The following is a 21618-nucleotide window of genomic DNA, read 5'->3' as shown; positions in this document are numbered from 1 at the left end:
ACTTGAGCAGGACAAGTGCCATGACGGGGACGCTGCCAGGCGTGAGGTGGCATTACTCGTCACAAAGTGTCACCAAGGAGTCGCAGACAAAGGAGTAGCTTTGGTTTCTTTTTAATTTTTCTTAGAAATGACCCATCAAAGGCTCTGCAAATGTGCGACTCACAAAGGCGCCCCCCCCCCCCCCCAATCCCCCCCATGTCTAATACTGTCGCTTCATGTCAATGCACATCATGGGCAAAAACACACAACCGAAGGTGGGCTCGAGCCAAGTTTGAAAAAGAAAAAGCACGCGTCCATCTTTGAGAATTCTGGGATATTTACAAGAGAGACGTCCTGGGACAGTTTGGGACGCCCGCTGTCATTAAAAACACAAAGCAGAGTGCAGCTCCTCGCTGACGTCCACCCATCGACATGATCAGCCATCAATACTGCTGGGCCGGGACGGGTGACCCTCCGAGGTCCTTGTCAGCACTGCCCCCCAAACTTCATTTGTAACAGAAGGAGATTCGTTTAGGAGTCTGGAAAATGTCCAAAAGTTTACCGGCAGGCCCCCCAAAGTGACTGAGGACTCGCTCCATGGTCTCAGCAGCTTAGTGTCCGACTCGGCCACCCACCCGCCCAACAGACTCGTGGAAATGGCTGGTGCTCGGGCGTCAATCAGCTAAAAACAGAAGATTCCATGAAGTGAAGACCCCACCAAAAAAAAAATGTAAAAGAAGAGCATCACACGCCGTGTCACACGTGGTGCCTGTCACATCTGTCATCGTCACTCAAAGGGACAAAGGGAAAAACCTAAAAAAAAAAGAAAGGAGAAGCAAAGCACAGGCTGTGCCGTTAAAAAGAAGGGGGGCTTCAGCAGGGTCTTTACTGGACAAACCCGCTTACATGATTCTCTTGTGGAGGACAGAGGAGCAGAAACCGCCGAGTCCACGCAGAACGGCGGGCAGCAGAGGCAGAAGATGAGAGGAGACGCCTCCACACGCCACACCAGAGCTTCAGTGACAACAAGACAGCGACTAACCGCACGAGGGGCGCTGCCCACCTCGACACCACCGTGTGATTAAATCGGCAGAAGGCCGTGTCTCGTCGTCGTGTTCACCGACATTCACAGACAGAAAATGCGCAGCGGGTGCCGCCATCTGTTAGAAATGAAAGCGACTCTCCCGTTCCTCCCTGTCACTTATCGTTAAGGGGACAGCGACCCGGCGTCCATGCTGAGGACCCCACAGAGGAGCAGAGAAAAGAGCAACCATGATTCAGCTCGGCGTACACCTCTGGAGGGCGCCCTAAAGCTTCCTCAGATGACCGAGCACAGTCACCTCGTGCATCGCCTCGCATGGGGGGCAGCAGTCCATTTGTACGCAATCCTGCACAAGATGAGAGACGCCTTCCTTGGAGCTTTCAAACAGAAGAACACCGCGGCACGCCAGCGAAATCGAGGGGACCCCAGAGGCAAACATTTCACGAGTAACTCGTGTCCGGGCGCCGCCACACTTTCAAATCCAACGGCTTCCCTTCTGGTTAACACTAACGACTGGCACAGCGTGAAGCCCACGTGGACCCCGATTATTAGAGCATCGATTTGTTTAAATCCAAACCCAAGTGTCATTGTGTTCCACCATCAACGGGCGTCGCTCCGTTTTTACAGTGAGCTCTGAATACGACGGTAATGTCACCGTTAAATACTGTCAACAGGTCACCGGGGTCAACGCCACACCCTCTTCAGCACCCCCAAATACTATCGGCCCACCCTGAGCCGCCAGTGTGCGAGAGTCGTGGCCGATTCAATAAATAATCACCGAGTCCCGCGGGGCTCAGTCGAGCGTTCAGACGCACAAGCTGGAGAGCTTGTTATTAAAAATAAAAAAAGGAACAAAAATCAACGGAAAAAACAAAAAAACAAAACTCAGTCCAAAGGGTCAGCAGAGGTCATCTAAGACGAAGTCGTGACATCATCCACTCCAGTCCTTGGCAAAGCCTGAAAGAGGAACACAGACACAGGAGGTCAGGTCTCGACACACAGACGCCAACGGGACTCGCGCCACCCAACTCGAGCTGGCGCCCCCTTCGGTGGACAAATTAATCAGCAGTGGACGCCAATCAGGAGACGTCGGCTTCAGGCAAATCACAGCAGGCCTTTATGAAGATGCCACTCGAGTGTCAAAGGACCGTCCTGCGGTGACAACCTACACACGTCATTACTGTTAATTAACTTGCAGCATCGGAGAGACGATTGGCTTCATTTCTTTCGTTTTTTTCAGGGTCACAGAGTGTCAGTAGCGGGATGTGAACCCAGAGCCTCAAAAGTCTTGCCCTCTGCGCCTGCACGGAGGGTCTTACTAAAAGTAAAAAGGCCTGATGTGACTTGGATCCTTTACAGCCACAGAAGCCGACCTCTCAAGATGACCACTCAAGACTTTTCTTTTCCTGGTGGCAGGCAAAAGTATGTGAACCCTTTGAAAATAACGGCATTTATATAAAAAAGTGGGCTGTGATCTTCATCTAAGTTACAAGCACAATGCGTTTCTAACAGGTGGCGCTCCGATTCTCACTATTGCTCTTGTCCCGACTGAACACATCCTTCAAACACTCCCAGTGCGTATCAACACCGCGGCTGATGACTTCAACAAAACATACTGGAGTCAGCAAACTGGGAGCCCAACCAATGGAATGGTGGGAGGAGGTGGGGTTTAGAGCTACTCTGACCAATCAGAAAAGACTCCAAACAGGCCGCGTTTGCTGTTCACCAGAAGCATCTGCAGAGGTGAAGCACAAGCCTCCTAAAAGAGAGAGAAGATCGGCCATCCAGAATCGTTGAACTCCACGAGTGGAGCCATTCACTGGTCCGCAGTTTGACCTACGACCTTGGCACGTCTCGCATTCTCCATCAAGTTGACAGTTCCTGTTGTGCCTTTCCAAAGGGTTCACACACCTGTCCTTGCCACTCTACTGAAACACAACACACAGAAAATTTACAGAGTGTACAGATGATTCACTTTACAGATATTAAAAGAAAAGACGCAGCAGCCGGTGGTCTTCGAGTGATGCAGGTGGGCTTAACCACGGAAATCTTTTGTTTGCCCTTGGAAAGCTACGACACAGCAAGCACCTCGACTCTCGCTCTCCTCATATTCGACCCCTCAGACTTCAGGCTCCCCCGGGGGTCTCGTCGACGCACTTGTGGAGGTCTCCTTTGGTCACAAGTCTCCACAATGACTTCCAGGGTGTTGTCAAAATCCTCTCTTTACGTGTAAAGCCGTCAATGCACGGCGAGATGTCAGAAGATTAACGAACCAATAGTGGGCGGTCAAGCGTTCAGCGAGCGGGCTCACCTGTCGGCTTGTGACAGAGAAGCCCCTCCAGCCTCGCTGCTCTAGTCTGGCGTTTACCGTTTACTGCTGCCCACTGGCTGCTCTCATCGCGCCTCCATACAAACATCTCGCTCATTCTGAACGGCCACTCGCCCTTCTCTCATCCGTTTTTCTTCTCGGCCTCTGCTCTACTTCTAATCGGCTTTCTGGGCCATCCGAGGCACTGGGAGCCTTGGCATCGAGAGGTGGGCGACTTTCTGTGGTTTTTTTAGACGGCCAGGAGAGGCTGAGCGAGTGGCCAGTTGGTCAAGGTCTCTGGGACTCTCCGGCTTTCTTCAGACTCACCGTGGAACGCCGGAGGTTTACGGCCTCCAAGGACGCTGCGGACAGAACTCCATTACGAGTGTCGGATACTGTCACTCCGTTTGGAGCGGCTTTGTGTTACAGGCATGTGTCTCATTACGCGATTAGCCATCTCTAGGACCCCGAGCCTGTGCTCTGTGAAGGGCGCAATACAAGAAGGACTGAACTAAACAGGGCAGACGGCATCACTGCCACCACCGCCTCTTCTTATTGCCGTATTTCTCCCTCTCTCTAGTGTGCCACTGTCATCGAACGCTTGTGGTGTGCATGTGAGGTTACGCCCGTCACGAGGGTCACAGCTCAGACACAACCACCCTGAGGTGCCACTGCTGCTCGGTCTCGTCATTCAGATCTGCCATTCCTGGTGTCAATCGTTTTCCTCCTCATCGGTGCCAACCTGGACTCTACTGTGCTGCCATCAGTCAGTGCCACTTAGTACTGTGGCCTTCCATGGTGTTTATCTCACACGTTGACTTCACCAGCATGGTCAGTGTGAAGGCCGAGAACGTGCAGCTTGTGTGGCGAGTTTTACCATCTTGTGGTGTTTTTAGCAGCTACCCGGTAATCGACTGAAAGGTTCAAAAACAGAAGGCGAGTAAGAGTGTCGTCATACCCCTCTCCGGTTAAGGCACAGCAGGCCTGTATGTGCCACTGGTGGTCTTTAATGGAGGTCAGCTTCAAGTACTGGGAGATCTCAGCTACTGACATGCACCCTTTGACATCTTGCTTGTTTGCAAAGATTAGCAGCCCCGCTTTCTTCAGGTCCTGAAAGATGAAAACAAGAATGAGTGGCCATCGTCAGGCAGGAGCCAAACACTTGAACTGTAAATGAATGGCGCAGCATAGAGAAACAGAAACCAACAAGATCAAACTCACAGTACACCCGGCATCAGGAATGGAGTGGCGCGCCAGCAGCTCCCGAGAAGTGGTGCCGCCATTGTGTGAATGCTGTATGTTTGTATCTACTGTACACGCTTGTGTCTTGAAACCCGAAAAATCGATCACAATATCAGACCCCGACTTACTTCTTCCTGCCCCCTCCAATCTCACATCAGTTTCTCAGACAAATCGAATTTCTTTCGCCACTTCAATGACGTTTAATTTCAAACCAGCTTCATATTTTCTTCTGATCGAACGCTCCATCGTAGATAAGGGAAGCTCTTACGATAAATAAAGGTGTACGAGGGGGTGAGATACACAAAACAGTGCGTACGTCACTTCAGAATAGTTCATGTATTACTGTGTGGTCAAGTAGGCACAATACATAGAAGAAGAAAAGGCCGCGTGCTCCATGGCTACTCGCACTGGTGGGCGGGCATTAGCATATCGTAATCTCCTGGACCAATAGCACGAGTTTTCCGCATTCGACTTATACGACCGACATTATAAAATACCAGAAATTATACGATAAAATCAAGTCCCGACTAATCTGACAGAGAACTTAAACGCGAGTAAATATGGTACCTTGATAGAGTGTGTGTGTGTGTGTGTGTGTCTTTGTTGGCATCGTATTACTGTAAACTGTTCAGAGGAGAATTCCATCGTACTACAGACAGCCTTGATAAACCTGCCGGACCCCCCGTTCAAATATAAAATCTAAACTGCCCAGTTGGACGGGTCTACCGCACTGCTTGTCGACTTGTGCCCAGGGCTGCTTCACTCCGCGTCCATATCAGGTGACAATAACATGTAAACTAAAGGTTTACGAGACCCTGACATTCTGTGAGGAGCCACACGCAGGACACTGCAGAGGACAGGCGCTGCCAGCCATCGTATCTGACCTGATGTGGTGGCTCTCACGTCCCCCCCCCTGGTTACTTTACCTCATGTGCCAGCATTTTGTACAATTCTTCTCTCGTCACTGAAATCCTCTCTCGGTCCGTACTGTCCACGACGATGATTACAAACTGAAAAACACAAATACAAACACACACGCATATTATATTTTACATTGACTCACACGCGTTACACGGTAGGCATGATGTCCGTCTGCCCAGCAGGACTTCTGTGTCCCCTTTCTGTGATCCACATTACGCTCAGGCTACTCCAACCCCATCAGCCCCGATGACTCATGTGAGACCCCATATGCCCACCACAGGCCGTCACTCCTCTGTGCCACACAATGGGATGGCACCACAGGAAGTGTTTGTGGAGCTGAACTCCTGCTGGCCTTCCTGTCACATGTCCTTCTATTTTCTATTGACCGGTGACAATGACGTAATGCTGTTACTACTGGTTTTGTCCCCCCCCATTCTTTTAGCCCTTGTTGACATTTTAAGCAAACCTGGAGGCGACTTCTTCAGCTGCCCATCACTTTACTACCCTGGCATGTTACTCATCTGCCAGCAGCCTGGTGATTGACGTATGGCAGACTGGTGACGCTTACCTCCGTGTTCGTGTAGTACGTATTCCAAGACGATCGCAGGGACTCCTGCCCGCCAATGTCCCACATGAGGAAATGCGTATTGTTAACGACGATTTCTTCTACATTGCTGCCGATTGTGGGGGACGTGTGCACAACTTCATTCATGGAGCTGCAAAAACCAGAGAACAGAATCAGAGCGAAAATGACAGTCAAGCATAAAAAAATAAAGCAGCCAAGTACAGCAACTCGGGTCTGACATCAGTTGGGCTTAGAAGTGACGGCCCGACGCACTTCATTTCTCTCCAAATTCCGCACCATTTTCAGTAGTCATGCGGGGTCTTTCTCGCCTTTCACAGGACAGACAATGAGCCCACCACAAGAGCATCATGGGAGAGGACCGAGCGTGTCATTTTAAATACGCCATATGACACACATCTCCAAGATGGGGGAGGAAACCTGAAAATCCACAAAATGGCCGTCAGGCCGGGAAGCGAACCCGAGGTCCTAGAGGTGTGAGGCTGGGGTGCACACGGCTGAGTGAGTCTCATAATAAAACACAGATGATAAAAAATAGGATTGACAGTAGGTGACTTATAATTAAAAAACAGATTAGTAGTTTAAAGAACAAAGATTTACTATTCCAATAACAATTACACCAGGTAATTACTGTAAAAGCCTGTGTGTGTGTGTGGCAGTATGGCCCCCAGGTGGCTCTAAACATGAACTGCAAGCTGCAGCCAAGTCCCCCTCCATGGCAAGCTGCACCGATAGACTCCGGCCCACCTATCACACCAAACAGGATTAAGAGGGTCTGACAATCAAATTATGTGGGTCACAAGAGGCCCCACATAAATATGTCAGAAGTCCTCTGCAGTCCTGAGCCCCCCGTCCCTGTAGGTGTGCTTCTTGTGATTTGTCCATTAATGTCATGTGCTGTCATTTCTCAGTTTCTGTTTACTTGCGTAACTGCGTAAAAATGACAAACTGATTCTTATGAATGAGAACTGGACGGCAGGGAGGACTTCATTTTTTATTTTGCTGCTTAAAATTCTGTCCATCCATCCATCCATTTTCTTCCTTGGCTTATTCAGGACAGGGTGGTCACGGAGCAGCTGGAGCCTCTCTCAGCAATCAGTGGGTTTAAGGAAGGAACACTGGGGACACACACACACCCCTACGCACATACGTACCCCTAGGGTCAATTTAGCATCACCAGTCCATCTAACCTGCGCGGCTTTGGACTGCAGGAGGAAACCCAGGAGAACATGGAGAACATGGAGAGAACCTGCAAACGCTGGCCCACGGTCTCCTTACTGCTGTGCCACCTCAGTTTTGTTAAGGCTCAGGTTTTATTTAAGCCATTATTAGTGGAGAATCCTGCAGCAGAGGCTGCCCTTAGGTCTCATTTGAACCCGCGTCCAAACCACTGACCATTAGTTCTCAGGATTCGGAAACATCTAGTGAGAGCAAACCCCACAGAAAAAGAAAAGTGGAAGAAAATGCCAGGTGGACATCTTCTGCCCGTCACCCCACTTGAAACGGCACTGAGCTGTGAACATAGACACATAAGGAGCACACGCCTCGCCCGAAAAGATACGAGCTGGGCAGTCTAAGCGCTCGGATCTACCAAAGCAGATTAAAAAAGAACTGGAGCACAAAGGTAGGCCGTGGATGGGCTTTGAAGTACACGTGTAACGTCCTGCAGTAATCAGAGCAGAATTCTGGGAAACACTTGGACTCCTGGATTGCGTTTCACTCCTCTTTCGTTATGACGCTCTGAGGCCTCTTCTTATAATCGGCACCATCTGATGGCTTCTGGGGCTCAGCACAGGTGGCAGTGATGACGTCATGTGCTCAGGTGACAAGTTCAGACCAGAAACAAAGCGTGATCTTCTAATGCAGGCCAACCCCACATAAGAAGTGCACTCCCAGATAAAGCAAGCGCCTTAGCTGGAAGAACTGGTCTGCCATTAAACACTGGAACTTGTTAATCAGCGTCGGCCGCCGCCACGTTTGGTGCACACGAGTGCCTCATAAAGACAAACTGTTAGCTTCTGCACATTCTGCTCTGCGGCCTCCTCACAAACGTCACTAGCTGTCACTTTAACGTTAAAGGACGGGCACACGAGCAGGACCAGAGGATGCTACAAGGCCGTGTTTGGCGGGCACTGCAGCATTCAGTCACTCAAACAGCATAAAAGCCAACCAACGACAAGCACTGAACGTGACGTGACAGCAGAGTAACATAGAAGGCCTGCAGCGGCTCTCCCAGAATCCTTCAGATTCAGCATTCTGAGCAGCTTTCTGAGGTTTCATGGGCACCTTCTCCCTGCTGGGAGTTTCAGCTTTCTCGACGGATGTCCAGTTGGATGACGACCAATGTCCAGATTTATCAAGCGTGACACTCACTAAGCTTTATTGGACAGCACAGCAACTCTCTAAATCAGGGCCTGTAATGGACCTCCCAGAACCCCTGAAAGTCCTCCTAATTCAGTCCACACTGCCATCTCGCTGCTTGACCAAAGTCCGTGGTCATTCTTGGAGTACACAGTTCATAGAGAAAGGCGCTATACAACATAAACCTAATTCTGTGTGGCCTTCACTCTGACCAGGCAGAGCTAAAAATGGGCCTCATGGACCCTCAGTGACCTGAGCTGCCAGCCTGACCCTAAAACGGTACATCAGATTAAGGCCAAAGGGAGCGGCTGAGGACTCGTGAATATGGACAGCAGTACGGGTACCCATACACTTAAAAAAGGAATGAAACCGAAGCTGGATCCGCTGTGCCACCGACCATTCTTTACTCCACATGTGATAGCACAGAAACGTTACTTTTGATTTATGACTCACATTTTTCCAAATAAAAAAACAATAAAACTGGCAAGGACCACAATGTCGGTCATCTTAATCTAATATCTGCGGGCACAGCCTTTGAAGTCGCTCACGAGCCGCCATCGAGTGCCTTCTGTCCCGCTCCTCGATTGGTCGCTCGGCCCGAGCTGCTCGTGTGATTTCAGTGCCCCCCGGAGAGACTCCAAGAGACGTCACAGCGCCTCCTTCCTACACGTTTCATGGCAAGGACGCTCGCTCTTCTGTTCCTCGGATGCTTCGTTTTGCTTCCTGTGAACTTGCAGTTGGCGAAGCCCCAAAGGACAGAAAGGCCTGCGACTTGTCTACATGCATTCTGACAAACTCCTGGGGGGGGGGCCGGTTTTAGAAGTGGGGTCATTAGGGGTCTTCTGCCTATGGAGCCAGTCACAGAACCAAGGAGAACTTCAAAAGCTGAGCTTTTTCATCAACCCTTTCTGACTGCAGTCCCATGAGCCTTAAACGTCTTGTGGTCCCAGGAACATCAAGCTCTTTGGAGGTGGTCTCATGGTCTTTACGTTGGCTGTTCACGGCTGGTCCTTTCTTTCTTACCTCCTCAGATAAGTCTCTGCTTCCTCTTCCATTTTCCATGTTGACAGAGTGACACACACTGTGACACTTTTTTCCACCATTTCAATTGGCTGAATGAGGGATTAGAAGATTGAAGACCTGGTGACCCCCCAGCCAGAGGATTGCTGCTGTATGAGGACTTCTGAGGGAATTCAGTGGTCTCGTTCAGGCCATTTTGTTAGATCTTCGGTCAATTAGAAATCACCAACTTGTTTGCTTTGTTTCACTGCAAACCACAGAAATGCAGGAGTGGATGACTGGGACCACAAGACTAAGTTAAAGGCTCAGGGGGCAGAGGCCAGAAGACAGCAGAAGACCCAGGATTGTAAGGAAACATTTGCTTCTGAAGTTCTCTGAAGTTCTCCTGGGTTCTGTCACTGGCTGCATTTCGATTTGCTGCGGGTGGGATGACACCTTATTGAAATAAAACGCCAGAGGATCAGTACATCGGGCCAGATTTCTACACAGACGCATACGAAACTCTCGACGGCCTCACTACACGTCTTTCAGGAGGGCTTGAACAGTTTCATCAATTTCGTATTTACTGGATTAACGTTAAACATGAATGTGTTTGCTGTTTTATACTCTGCAGCACATCATATATCGGCGAACTCTCACGCTGAAACACCCGACAGGCCCTCTACACGCAGATGATGAGGTACTTTATAGCGCAGACCCTTATAAGACATCCGGACGCACAATCCATTGGTTTTTCCAGTCCAGCACACCAAACTTGACTGGACTTCTGGTTCAAGGATCTCTGGGTAAACATAAAGATCTTTTTCAGCACAATTTTGGTAACTGCATGGAAGACAATCAAACACGTGAGCGGGCGGGCACAGCCTGCCCTCCATCTCATCTTAGCAGGGAGAATCAGTTCTGTCAAGATGATCATCCGCCCCACACTTCTGTCCATTGATATGTCAACTAGAACCGCCTTTATCTGGAACTTGAGACGTCCTCGCATTCGAATGGAGACTCTACGAAGACCTAGAGCAGACGGTGGCACGGCAATACCTGACTCTCAAGTTTTATTAACGGGCCCCAAATATGGAAGCTATAAAGACCTGGGAATCGGCACAAATGGATGAATTTACAATGGAAATTTAAACCTTGCTTTCCTTGTTTAGAGGCCCGATTACTCGTTGTGCCCTGTAAATACTGAGGTTTGTCAATATCAGCGATTGTCTGTGTGACTTTGGTGCGAAGGCAGCCACGTTTGATTTTAAGGCCGAGTGAACGTTGTGCTTAAACGAATCCTGCTGCTGGGGCTTGATGTCACAAAAAGGGGCTCAGGGTGATTTAAGCACTTTAAAGAACCAACAATTTAGAGCTGACGAAATTCAGTTTCAAAAGTGAGCCCGTAAGTCACGTCAAACAATATTTGGGTGTGTGCACATCAGCATGTTAAAATAACAAATGCGGTTTAAAATGCTCGTCACTTCCACACTTGTGTCCGTTTCTCCACGCGAATGTTATGGTAGTGAGCGGCTATGGAGGGCTCAAGGCAGGGCCGAGGCCATTGATCGGGCTCATTGTTCTAAGAACGGTGAACTTAATGTGACGTATTTGCAAGTGAAGAGCTTGAACATGAGCTCGTTCAGTTTTAGGCGATGTTCTCCATCTGCTTCAGGTCCACATTAAACGTCCTGCCTTACCCTGTAATGTCGGGGTGGAGCCGAATCCAAATACGGTATTCAGATAAGCGCAGATTGGGGATTTTTACAAATATTTATTTCGGACAAATTTTTTTGCCATTTATTTATATTAAAAAAAAAATAACGTCAAATCAAATAGGCGGCGTCTGTGTCTGCCAGCCTGCTTGTGAAGACCCTGCTGACACGAGCACACGGTGAAGCTCCACTTTCGCTTTTAGGATAACGTTGGACTTTGTGAAGCCATTTTATATTTGTCCCTGTTGGACACGCAATATGTGACGTGAATTTTGAGGTTAGTCCACCTGCACGCTGGCTCCACAGTCACCATCTGCGTCACACAGTTGGAAATCGAGCGGCCATTTAGATGTCTACTTGCAGCTATTTCATTTCTTTTTTGACAGGGAGGATATTAGCATATATGGTTACAGGTGTCTGTCGCTGGGTAGAACTCAATAAAGTGTGTTTAGACTAAAAACTCTTCATAATTATTGTATGTTATTCCAGAACACTGTAATAGCCTGCGGTGGGCTGGTGCCCTGCCCGGGGTTTGTTCCTGCCTTGTGTTGGCTGGGGTTGGCTCCAGCAGACCCCCCGTGACACTGTAGTTAGGATATAGCAGGTTGGATACTGACCAACTGACCGACCGATGGACCCTGTAATAGCCTAATATAAGGCATGCAAAACTGAAAAAAGTTAACTCAGGGGTCATTTATTCTCACTCTTTAAAAATTACAAAATGAACTGAACGTGAACTAGTTCAAAATTGAAGTGTAGAACTATGAACGTGAATTTATTTGTGATGAGCGTGTTCTTGTGAGGTTTGAACTTGCACAACACTGATCAAGACCCTCAGAGACCCCTGGGTGACGCAGCTCCTTAACAGAGTTAACAAGTGGAGAACGCAGGCCTACGGTTGTTTAAACAGCGCGGTACTTCTCAAATCCTGATTTCATACCGTAGAGACTCCATCGTTTCTTCGAGTTCCCCTTTGAACATTTCCGTGGGCGGAGACTCTTACTGTTTCATCTGATTGGCCGATTACATTCCTACAATACCAGACCCTCCTATGGTCCCACAGTATGCCCAGCACATCACACTGGAAAGCACCCAGGGATGCACACATCAGCACCGCTGGACGCTCTCTAAGAAACGCATCATCATCATGGCGCTCCTGGGCCTGTCTCATTTCTGCGATAACTGGAAGTTTCTTCCGATAGGTAGGTGGATGGATGGATGGATGGATGGATGGATGGATGGATGGATGGATGGATGGATGGATGGATGGATGGATGGATGGATGGATGGATGGATGGATGGATGGATGGATAGATAGATAGATAGATAGATAGATAGATAGATAGATACCTTATTAATCCCAAGGGGAAATAAGATTTTTGAAACAACATTTACTGTTGGAGTGGTGGCTCGAAGGCTAAGGATCTGTGCTGGTATCCCGAAGGTTGCTGGTTCAAATCCCTGTCACTGCCAAAAGAGATGCTACTCTGCTGGGCCCTTGACCAAGACCCTTAACCTTCAATTGCTCCAGGGGCACTCGATGTACAATGGCTGACCCTGCGCTCTAACCCCAAGGGGTGTGCGAAAACTAACAAATTCCTAATACAAGAAATTGTATAAGGCAAAATAAAGAACAAAAAAAAACAAAACAATGTGACGAAGGAACAAACACAGGACCTGAAGTGCTCAAGTGTCATCCCCAGGACTCTGCATCACCGAAGACCACAAAGACGTCTTACTAAGGGGGTCAATTTGGATCCACATGAGGAGGAAGCAGCAGCTGCTAAGACAGCCCAGCCTCACTTCGTCGGACTTCAAACGTGCGTTTATTCTGAAATATTAAAACCCACACCTCGGCACATTTTCTTTTTTTTTCCTGTTTTAGGGTAAAAGGAGATTTTCGTTCCTTTAAATGACCTCCCCTCATATCTCATACTTACAACTGATACAAGATGGTGGTTTTCCCAGCATTATCCAGACCCACGATGATAACTTTGTGCTCTGTAAAGAAAACAAAAAAGAAGGAAAAAAAATGAATTCATTTTAAACAAACGCCCCCCCCCCCCACCTCAACGTACCCCGAAACCTCTCTTTACAAGGGACCCAAAGAATGTGGCCAGGCATGCAAACGCAAGTCGGTGATAAAATCTGGACACGATCTTGAAAGTGGCACAGTGTGGGGTAAGAAACTCGCCAACATGAGCGTCACGGGGAACTTGCACAGAAATCGACTTAACCACTGGCCAGGTGTGCTGGAAAACGCCCCTCGTTTCAGATGCAGGCCAACTGGGAATACAGGAACAGCAACACAGCAGCAGAACGATACCTGACCGGGGGAATGATGGCTCAGTTGCCCTGAGGACGAAGCGTTTTTTACAAGTGTTGCTGCTCACAGTTTCCATCATAAATAAAACACGATGGCTTTTTTAATCTGAATTTGCTTTCAATGCCCTGCTGGATACGGATCTGCGCTATCACGTAAACGGGCGGCGGTCTTAAGTTACTGGGACTCGGTGCTACTAGCTTATCTTTCTGACGTGGACCCTCCAAAATGAGCTAAGAGTTTTAGATGGCTGCGTAAAAGTCTGCTAACATCGCTGCAACACTCTTCACGCTATGACTAACATTGTCGCTGTTGACAGTAAGATCATTCCGGACAATTCCCTTTACTTTGGCATTAAAACTTATAAAAAGTGTCAGGGCAACAACTCCTCAATACTTCGGGGTCCTGCTGCCAACGTGAGCAAGAAAAGACACCGCTCAGGACAAGACTCCTAAACCTGCAATCAGCCCGGCGGCCTCCGTCAAAGCGTCCGATTCGCTGGGGCACTCGCACTTCGTGAAGGGGTCTGTGCAGGATTACAACGCTCATTAGATCTTGAGGAGTAGTGGCGATCACTCCCGCTCTAATGATTAACTGGGCGGCCGGCCCCGAGACCACCCATCTGCTCTGCAGTGCTGAGCCGGCGTTTGTACCAATGAACATCCCTGGAAAGCCGTTTCAAAAGGAGTTAGGGTTAGGGTTGAAGGTTTAGTGTTAGTGTGAACAAAACGACAACAGCAGTGCGACGCCACTCCATTCTCATTCTGCCTCCACCTCCCTGCTACAAGCCGTCGTCCTCGTATTCCAAACTTTCTAAGCCTTCTAGTTTAGCTCACTTATGTCAGGGGTTCCCCTCCATACTGGCAAGCCCGTCCTCCACTGCACACCCAGCCACAAACGGGCATCCTGCTCCTATCCAAAGGACACCCGGGTGCAGGCATCTCTCCTATTACCACCACAAGTCTACCGCAAGGGGGTCAGAGTCGATCCTGGATGGCCACAGTGGCGGCAGCAGCACTTCAATCCAGGGACTTTCTTAATTATTAACCCGTTACTGCAACTGCTCCGTCACATTAGACGACTTTAAGCAATTTTCAGTCATAATTGTGACCGGTCGCTGGTGGCCTCCATGAAATCAACCACCTAATAATAATAATAATAATAATAATAATAATAATAAAAAATGTTATTTATATTGCGCTTTATATTTAACAATCTCAAAGTGCTACAAAATAAGAATAAATTTACAAACAAAATAATCTATAAAAATAATTTAGCAAAATGTCTTTCTAAAAAGATAGGTTTTTAGGTTTTGTTTAAAAACATCAGTCGGCTGTGGGGCTCTCAGGTAGTCAGAGAGAGAATTCCACAGCCTCGGCACCAGTGAAGAAAAGGCCCTGTCACCCATACTGCTAAGCTTAGTCCTGGGAACTTGAAGAGTGTTAGTATGCACAGAACTGACTGTGACAGGTTTGATTTTGTCGTTAGTCGGAGGGTCAGGCCGTGTATGCAGGATGGCCGACAACCAAATGCACCAATACTGTGGCCTGGCAAGTTACTGGGGATGAAGCGCAACATGCCGACCAAGTAGAGCAGAGTGGCGCTACAATGGAACACAACATTCAGAGCAGAACCAGTTCTTAGTAAGAAGGAACTGAACCAACGAATGTGCACCTTGAAGAGCAAAACACCGACTGTAGAGGCGAGGTAAGGACTCACAAACAAGAGAGAGGCTCGTCTGTCTGATGTCTCGTATTTTACACGCCATAACAGAATGGAAAAAAGAATTAAAGGACAGACATTGTCGCTGAAGCCACCGCAGCTGCTAATCCTTCGTAAAGTGACACTCAGTCAGACAATGACACGCTATTGGCTGACAGAAAAAGGGGCGGGAAGATCAGAGCTCAGTTGGCAAACATGACCTGGCCGGCGGTTTGCAGTCGTGTAATTGGACGCGATGCAGACACGAGATCAGCATTTGTGACTGACAGATCTGACAAACCACATGACAAAAAGGGATGGAATGTGACAATGTCTTAATCAAACAGACATCTTTTATTTTAACAGACTTTAACTCTTAATTGTTTCAGTTATCAAGCAGACAACGAGACGCAACGCGAGCCAATAGCCTGCCGACTCTCCAGTTCACTTCCTGCCCTTTAACTCTGTGCCACACTTGGTCGGTCGTGTTCTCAGTCACTGACTCGTCTTCATTTTTTGCCCTTTTTCCTGGGAGTGCCATTTTGCGGACCACAGCACATCCCGACGTTTCAGACGTTCAAAGCTTTTTTGCCTCGAATATTTACTTGTATGACAAGCACATGGGTGCACAGAGGATCGAGTTAACTGGTGATCTCTCACGCAGGAATTGCTCTCTTCTTCCTGTAGCCCCAAGGCTCAGATGATATTCCCTTCAATGGTGTTTACTGGCTCCTCGGAAAAGAATAAGAATAATAATAATAATAATAATTATCATTTAGTCCTGTTAAGTGCTGAAGATGTATTCAGTTCAGTTATTGTGTTGGGTTCATCCATTCTGTAGTTTGGTTCTAATGTACTGTGAACCACGTGCTTGTGTTATTGGGAGTCGAAGTGTCACGTCAGTGTTTCTGTAATGTGATTGGCTGGGAGGGAGGTGGTGGGCGAGAGGACAGGTGGCGCTGGTACGAGGATAAGAGAATGGCGACACAGACTCGAGTTTGACGTTGTTGTCGACGCTGCTGTCAGTGTACACGCTATAATCGATTCAGATTAGCATTACCAGCTAACTAGCTTAGCTACCCTGCCAAGAGACGCCGTACACCCCGGATGGCACTCCAGGTGACCAGCTCCTCTGGCCAGTTCCACCTCACTGGACGGACCGACTCCTTTTTGCTTGCAGCGTTTTGCCGTGCGCCCGCCTGCAGGACGACTCCATCGTGCTGTGCTTGGACGGGGGACACCGACCTTTACTCTGCTTATTTGTCACTACGGTGACCTTTTATGATGGCTTGTTAGAGTGAGCGGGCCTTCACGAGTGTTCCTGAGCGTCAACCGGACCGGTAACTATATGGGGGTTTGTTGAATTATTATTTTAATTTTGTGGGATCGCCAGCTTGTGTGTGTGGGGGGGGGGGGCATAAAGTTGTTGAGCTAAGGTGAGGTTCTAGTCGTCATTCATTTTGCTCATATGATAGATCTGAGATGGCATTTTCTTTAACGGTGGGATGTTTTAAGTGCTAAGAACACAAAGAGTTAAAAGTGCACTGCCTGAACCTGCACGTGTTTGTAGTCAAGGGTGAGTTTACTGCAGTTTGTGGGGATTTTGATTGGACTTAACAACAAATAGTTTTAATTATTTATTTGAGTTATTTTTCCAAATGAGTTCATAGATTTTGGGGACATATCTGTACTGTGATTTGTGTTACCAGTCACTAATCGTGAAACAGCTGGCAGCTTATTACTGGGGAGTAGGTATTAGTTAAGGGATTCTCATTTATCCTCTAAAAACACGTATTTAAAATTAAAGGGGTTTTCATAAAATAGAAATGGAGTTTACAGACTCAGGGCGCTGAGCTATGGCTGAAGGATAAAGAAAGCGCTGCATTCCCATAACCAGCAGCCAAACAATAAAGCCTTAAAAAAACGAGTCGCTAAAATGTCAAGCAAATTAGCAGCAGTTAACGGTTTACAAACGAAAACCTGCAATCTCCGTGGTCCTCCGTGGTCAGAGCTCGACACCCCTGGTCACAGTGACAGACGCTCCTGCCACCCAGACGGCCCACTCGCTCCCCTGCTGGTAATCCTCATTTGTTGAGCGAGTGACACTCCACGGGCCTCAAACGAGCAATGAGAGGGAAGGCAAACCGGAAAACCTTTCAAACCGTCAGACCCAACACTTTTAGTTGACGCTCTCTCACCCGGCATTGTGCTGGGGATCAGGATTACCGATTAATAACACAAACTTCACAAATGATCACCTGAAGAACGACTGCACAACACCAAATACCTCAGAGAGTCAATCACGGGCGACACCGCAGACATTAAGCACATCCTAACTTGCTTGCTTGACTTTATAATTTTCCACTTGCAAGTCTGGGCTGGATGAGGTCTCCACCACTGACCGTTCAACACACCAACCTCAAAACCGCCGGCAATTTGACACGGCCGGACCCTGCAAGAACGACGCCGTTCCAAATAACCGAGGGTCCAGTCCAAAGTAAAGCAGGAGAGACACAATCTTATCTTATAAGGGGGTCACCCGCCAAGATCAAATCAGGGTAAGCAGGAGCAACGTCTAGAAAAAGTCTCCACAATCATAAGTAGTGCAATGAAAGCATAGAGCTCACTGCCAGCTTTGGTGTGCCACCACCCACTCTGGAGGATCTGCGTGAGCCAAGTGGCTGCATGTCCTGAGCACTCATCATGAAAATAATAAGCAGCATTATGCCTGTTCAAAATCCGTTCAAGGAATTTAGCCTTGTATAGCGCCCCTCACTTGGCACAGGTGAACGCAGCAAGAGGAAAGAATACAACCTCCTCACAACCCATACCACGGTGCAAAGAGACGGCAGCGCCAATCAAGCTCACTGCTTGAAATAACTTCACCCAAAAAGAAACTTTTATTATCGTCATTGGGCAACGGAGAGTGGAGGTGAAGAAAGCAAAACCTTGCAGTCACGCTGGCCGACCCACAATCTTGTCTAACCAGTTCTGCTGATGTGGGCGCCGTTTACCTTCCTGGTATTCAGCTGTTCATCCCGCCACGCTGAAGTCCACGACTGTACAAACTCCACAGCGTGTCCCAGTGGCCTGATGGATAAGCAGGGGCTGAGACTTTGAGTCTCTCCTAGTGTTGGATCACTACTACAATTCTGACTCTGGCATTGATACCAGCTTTAGGTCATTGGCACCAAAAAGGGTCCAAAGTAAATAACCTCTGAATGAAGTCAGCGAGTGTCACATACCCAACAGCGAGAACGTGTCTACTGGGACATCACGTGCACTTGATGGTAGTTACCCAGATAAGGCTGAATTGTGGCCTGGTGAGTTACTGGTATCACTTCAACCATCACACGAAGCCAACTGGAGTAGAGTGGCGCTATAATGGAACACAACACTCAGAGCAGAAGAACCGTGACGAGTACGGCGCCTGAACATCGAGGATTTCATAAAAATGCAGCAAGAGAACCAAAACGGAAGAAAACACTCAAACATCTGGAAGAAATCTGAACGGCGACAACAAGAAAGAATGTGAACCTAAACGAGAGAACGGCACACGGTCAGGGTGCAAATGTGTCAACAGACGGACATTTTGGTGCACAATAAAAGTTCCTTGTAAACGGCGGGTGTGAATGACGCCATTCACTGGGTTTTCACCAAAACATTAACTGTGAAGTCAAACCTCAAGAGTGACTTTGGACCTAAACTGTCCACTTTATGAACCCTTTTTGGTCAAAGGTCCAGTCTCCATTGGATTTGTTTAGCAGACTCTGCAGTAAATTTCTAAGACGGTGGTTAAGACTTTGGACTTTGAGGTTGGAGGGTCAAATCCTGCCTCGGACAGCATGTGTGTGTTTGTGTGTGTGTGTGTGTGTGACCCTGAGCAAGTCACTTCACTTGTCTGTGCTCCAGCTGGAACAAACAAAAGAAATGAAAGCGGCAACACCACCTTATATGGTGCCAGTCACTGGGGGCAAAGGCATCGACCAAGTAATAAAGAAACCGAAAGAGCACTTTGTTATCTAAGATGGACTGCGCCGTTTATTTCATGGACGTATTAAGCAGGACTGCACCTTCACCTCGTCTTCTTTTCATCCAGTTGAACAATCGCACAGTGAATTTTAGTGAATTAAACAAGTAAGCCTTGGATTAGTCTTCGCACTACCAAGACCCCAATCTTTACCTCGAACCTGCAGCTGGTCCCTCCTTACACAGCCGAGCTCAGATGCCACTTCTTTAGATCCTAGCACATTTATGTGAAAGTCAGTAGCACTAAAGGAGCGAGAAATGATGACACGCTTTCCCAGGTGTGTTCCATGACAGAGGACAAAACCAGTGGCCAAGAAGTGTAATAAGAAGTAAGGGAGTCCCCATCTTAGTATCAGTAGGAGTGGCTTGCCATTCACATCATCTTCTTACTTTCTTCCAGCTCAAAGGTCCTCCAGTTATTGTGACATACAGAAGAGCTTATCCAGCCACCTTCCAAGCCCACTTATCCACAGCAGGGTCACAGGGACATTGGTGCCTACACCAGCAAGCACTGGGCAGGGACAAGACCCAGATGGTGTCTGAAAATGAAGACTTCGGTGTGCGACATTTCCACTCTTAATAACATTTCCGGAAAATTCCTCGACCCGACCTGCTGCCCCCATTATCCTCTTTCTTCTTCTTCTTCTTCTTCTTCTCATGTCATTCACAACTTTGGAAGCCTCCCTCTTAGCCACACCCCCTTCCACACCTGCAGCCAATGGCTCGCCGCCTCTCAAACCCCCTCAACCTGTTTCCCTGGGCCACAGGACACAACACCTCCGCCCCAAAGCCTTCTGTCAGGCCTGTGAAGCTCCGCCCCTCCACCTGATCGCTGGCACCTCCGTCCTTCTCAACTTTGTTTCACGTTACGCCTTTTGTCGGCCACGTATCACATCCACTCACCGAGCAGTCAGCCTCTTGGCTTTCGTAAACCTTTCATGTTAAGGGCAGGAAGTCGTCTTCTTTGGAAAACTGGCCGAGTGTCATTATGGGGTGTAGAGAAGTGAAGGGAGTATGGAAATGTGTGTGAGGGCATTGAGAGCTGGCCCGAAGGGTTAAATGATCATTAAGACCCCCTACAGTACACCACCTCTCCTGCATCTTGGAACACACCGTCTTCTCAGGAAAGCCCTAATAATGACGGACATCACACTCTGCAGACTCGAGTGCCCCCCACACTGGCAGACCCTGTGGGCACTTCATTCAGTTCACTAATAATAACACATTTGATTTATATAGCGCCTTCAGCTCGTTCTAAAGCATGGGGGGCTGCTCCTCCTAAGACGTACGGGCACCGTGGGGGTCTCGGGGAAACTGGGCGTTTTGTCCCACCCTTTTCGTGAGGCTCATACATTATTAATACAGGAGAAACATTTGCTACGTACAGGGCCACGAGGGTCCCGTTTCGACGTGAAGATGAACCCGGCACTCGGTCAAAGCCCCGGCGGCGATCTTACCTTGATGGTTGAACAGCCTCCAGAGCTTCGTGAACAGGATTCCCATATCTAATGGAGGCAGAGGGGCCTGCAGCTGCAGACGCGGCCTCCGTCAGCAATCCCGCACAGCCGTCACTGCCCCCGTCAAGGTGATCGGTACCTGGCTGCGGAAGACGACCCCCTGGCCCGCTCGGACTGGGACTCCTGGACGGGAAGGAAAACGCCGCTGCGGAATTACATCACCGACCGGGCGCCACAATGCAGCTGCTTAAGCAGCATTTCACATCAGCAAACAGAAAAGTAGAAGAGGCGTAAAATGAAAAACAAAAAAAAAAACAAGGACGTAAGGGGGCGGGGAAACAACCCACACTGACACTGAAAGAAAAGACCCCACGAAAAAAAAAAACACACCGCGTCGTCGCTGCCCTCGTAGTCCAAGTAGCCGAACAGCTGCGGGCACAGCACAGCGGAGCGGGAGCGGGCAATGCGCCTGCGCGCTACGGCGAGGGAGCGAGCGAGCGGGACGCGCGCGCCCCCGAAAGACAGCGTGTGCGGATATGACGTCGATCCCACGGCCGGAAACGTAGCCACGGGGACTTGTGGGCGGGAAGGCGCGTGCGTGAGTCTCTGAGTCGCGTGCCTGCGGTAAGCGGTCGGTCGGTTTGTCAAATCCACTCGAACTGTTAAACGGAGAAATTGAATTACACATTGAATCAATTCAGAAGAGTAAAAATACGAACGCTGAAAGAATCATTCATGTTTTATGTAAGCTGTTTAAATAACTGCATTTATTTTGTCCAGGTAGATTGAGAAACAGCACTTCATTTGTCCCCAGTGGGATATTGTTAGGTACAAGTTGAAGTGTCTTGTGTTTATTTATTTGTATTAGATTGATAGTAAAGCCAGTTGAGTCGATTATCTAAAAAAACCTGCTCAGCGTTTAATGGGAGTGTGGACTGTTAAAGCTCGTATGTCCCGT

At 48.5% G+C, this 21618-nt stretch overlaps 1 protein-coding gene across 1 annotated transcript; it reads right to left on the bottom strand.

Annotated features, from left to right (window-relative positions):
* Positions 1-95: 95 nt before the first annotated feature.
* On the bottom strand, positions 96-21129 carry arl5a (ADP-ribosylation factor-like 5A). Its single transcript, XM_028808086.2, has 6 exons — positions 20661-21129; positions 13091-13151; positions 6061-6208; positions 5498-5581; positions 4288-4439; positions 96-1978 (listed from the first exon to the last, which is right to left on the bottom strand). Exons 1-6 carry the CDS (start codon positions 20704-20706, stop codon positions 1930-1932), a joined length of 540 nt encoding a protein of 179 aa, XP_028663919.1. The 5' UTR covers positions 20707-21129; the 3' UTR covers positions 96-1929.
* Between the last annotated feature and the right edge of the window lie 489 nt (positions 21130-21618).

This window comes from Erpetoichthys calabaricus, chromosome 8 (genome assembly GCF_900747795.2).
Source record: "Erpetoichthys calabaricus chromosome 8, fErpCal1.3, whole genome shotgun sequence".
In the NCBI taxonomy this organism is placed as follows: Eukaryota; Metazoa; Chordata; class Cladistia; order Polypteriformes; family Polypteridae; genus Erpetoichthys; species Erpetoichthys calabaricus.
Note: the sequence above shows the minus strand (reverse complement) of the source record. Positions and strands in the feature narration are given on the sequence as shown.

Bases quoted from the DNA above. Each gene is read 5' to 3' on its own strand.
- arl5a (XM_028808086.2), bottom strand. From the start codon at position 20,706: ATGGGAATCCTGTTCACGAAGCTCTGGAGGCTGTTCAACCATCAAG. The intron at 13,152-20,660 runs GTAAGATCGCCG...TTTTCTTTACAG, and splicing joins GAGGCTGTTCAACCATCAAG to AGCACAAAGTTATCATCGTG. The intron at 1,979-4,287 runs GTATGACGACAC...TTCCTCTTTCAG, and splicing joins TGTGCCTTAACCGGAGAGGG to GCTTTGCCAAGGACTGGAGT.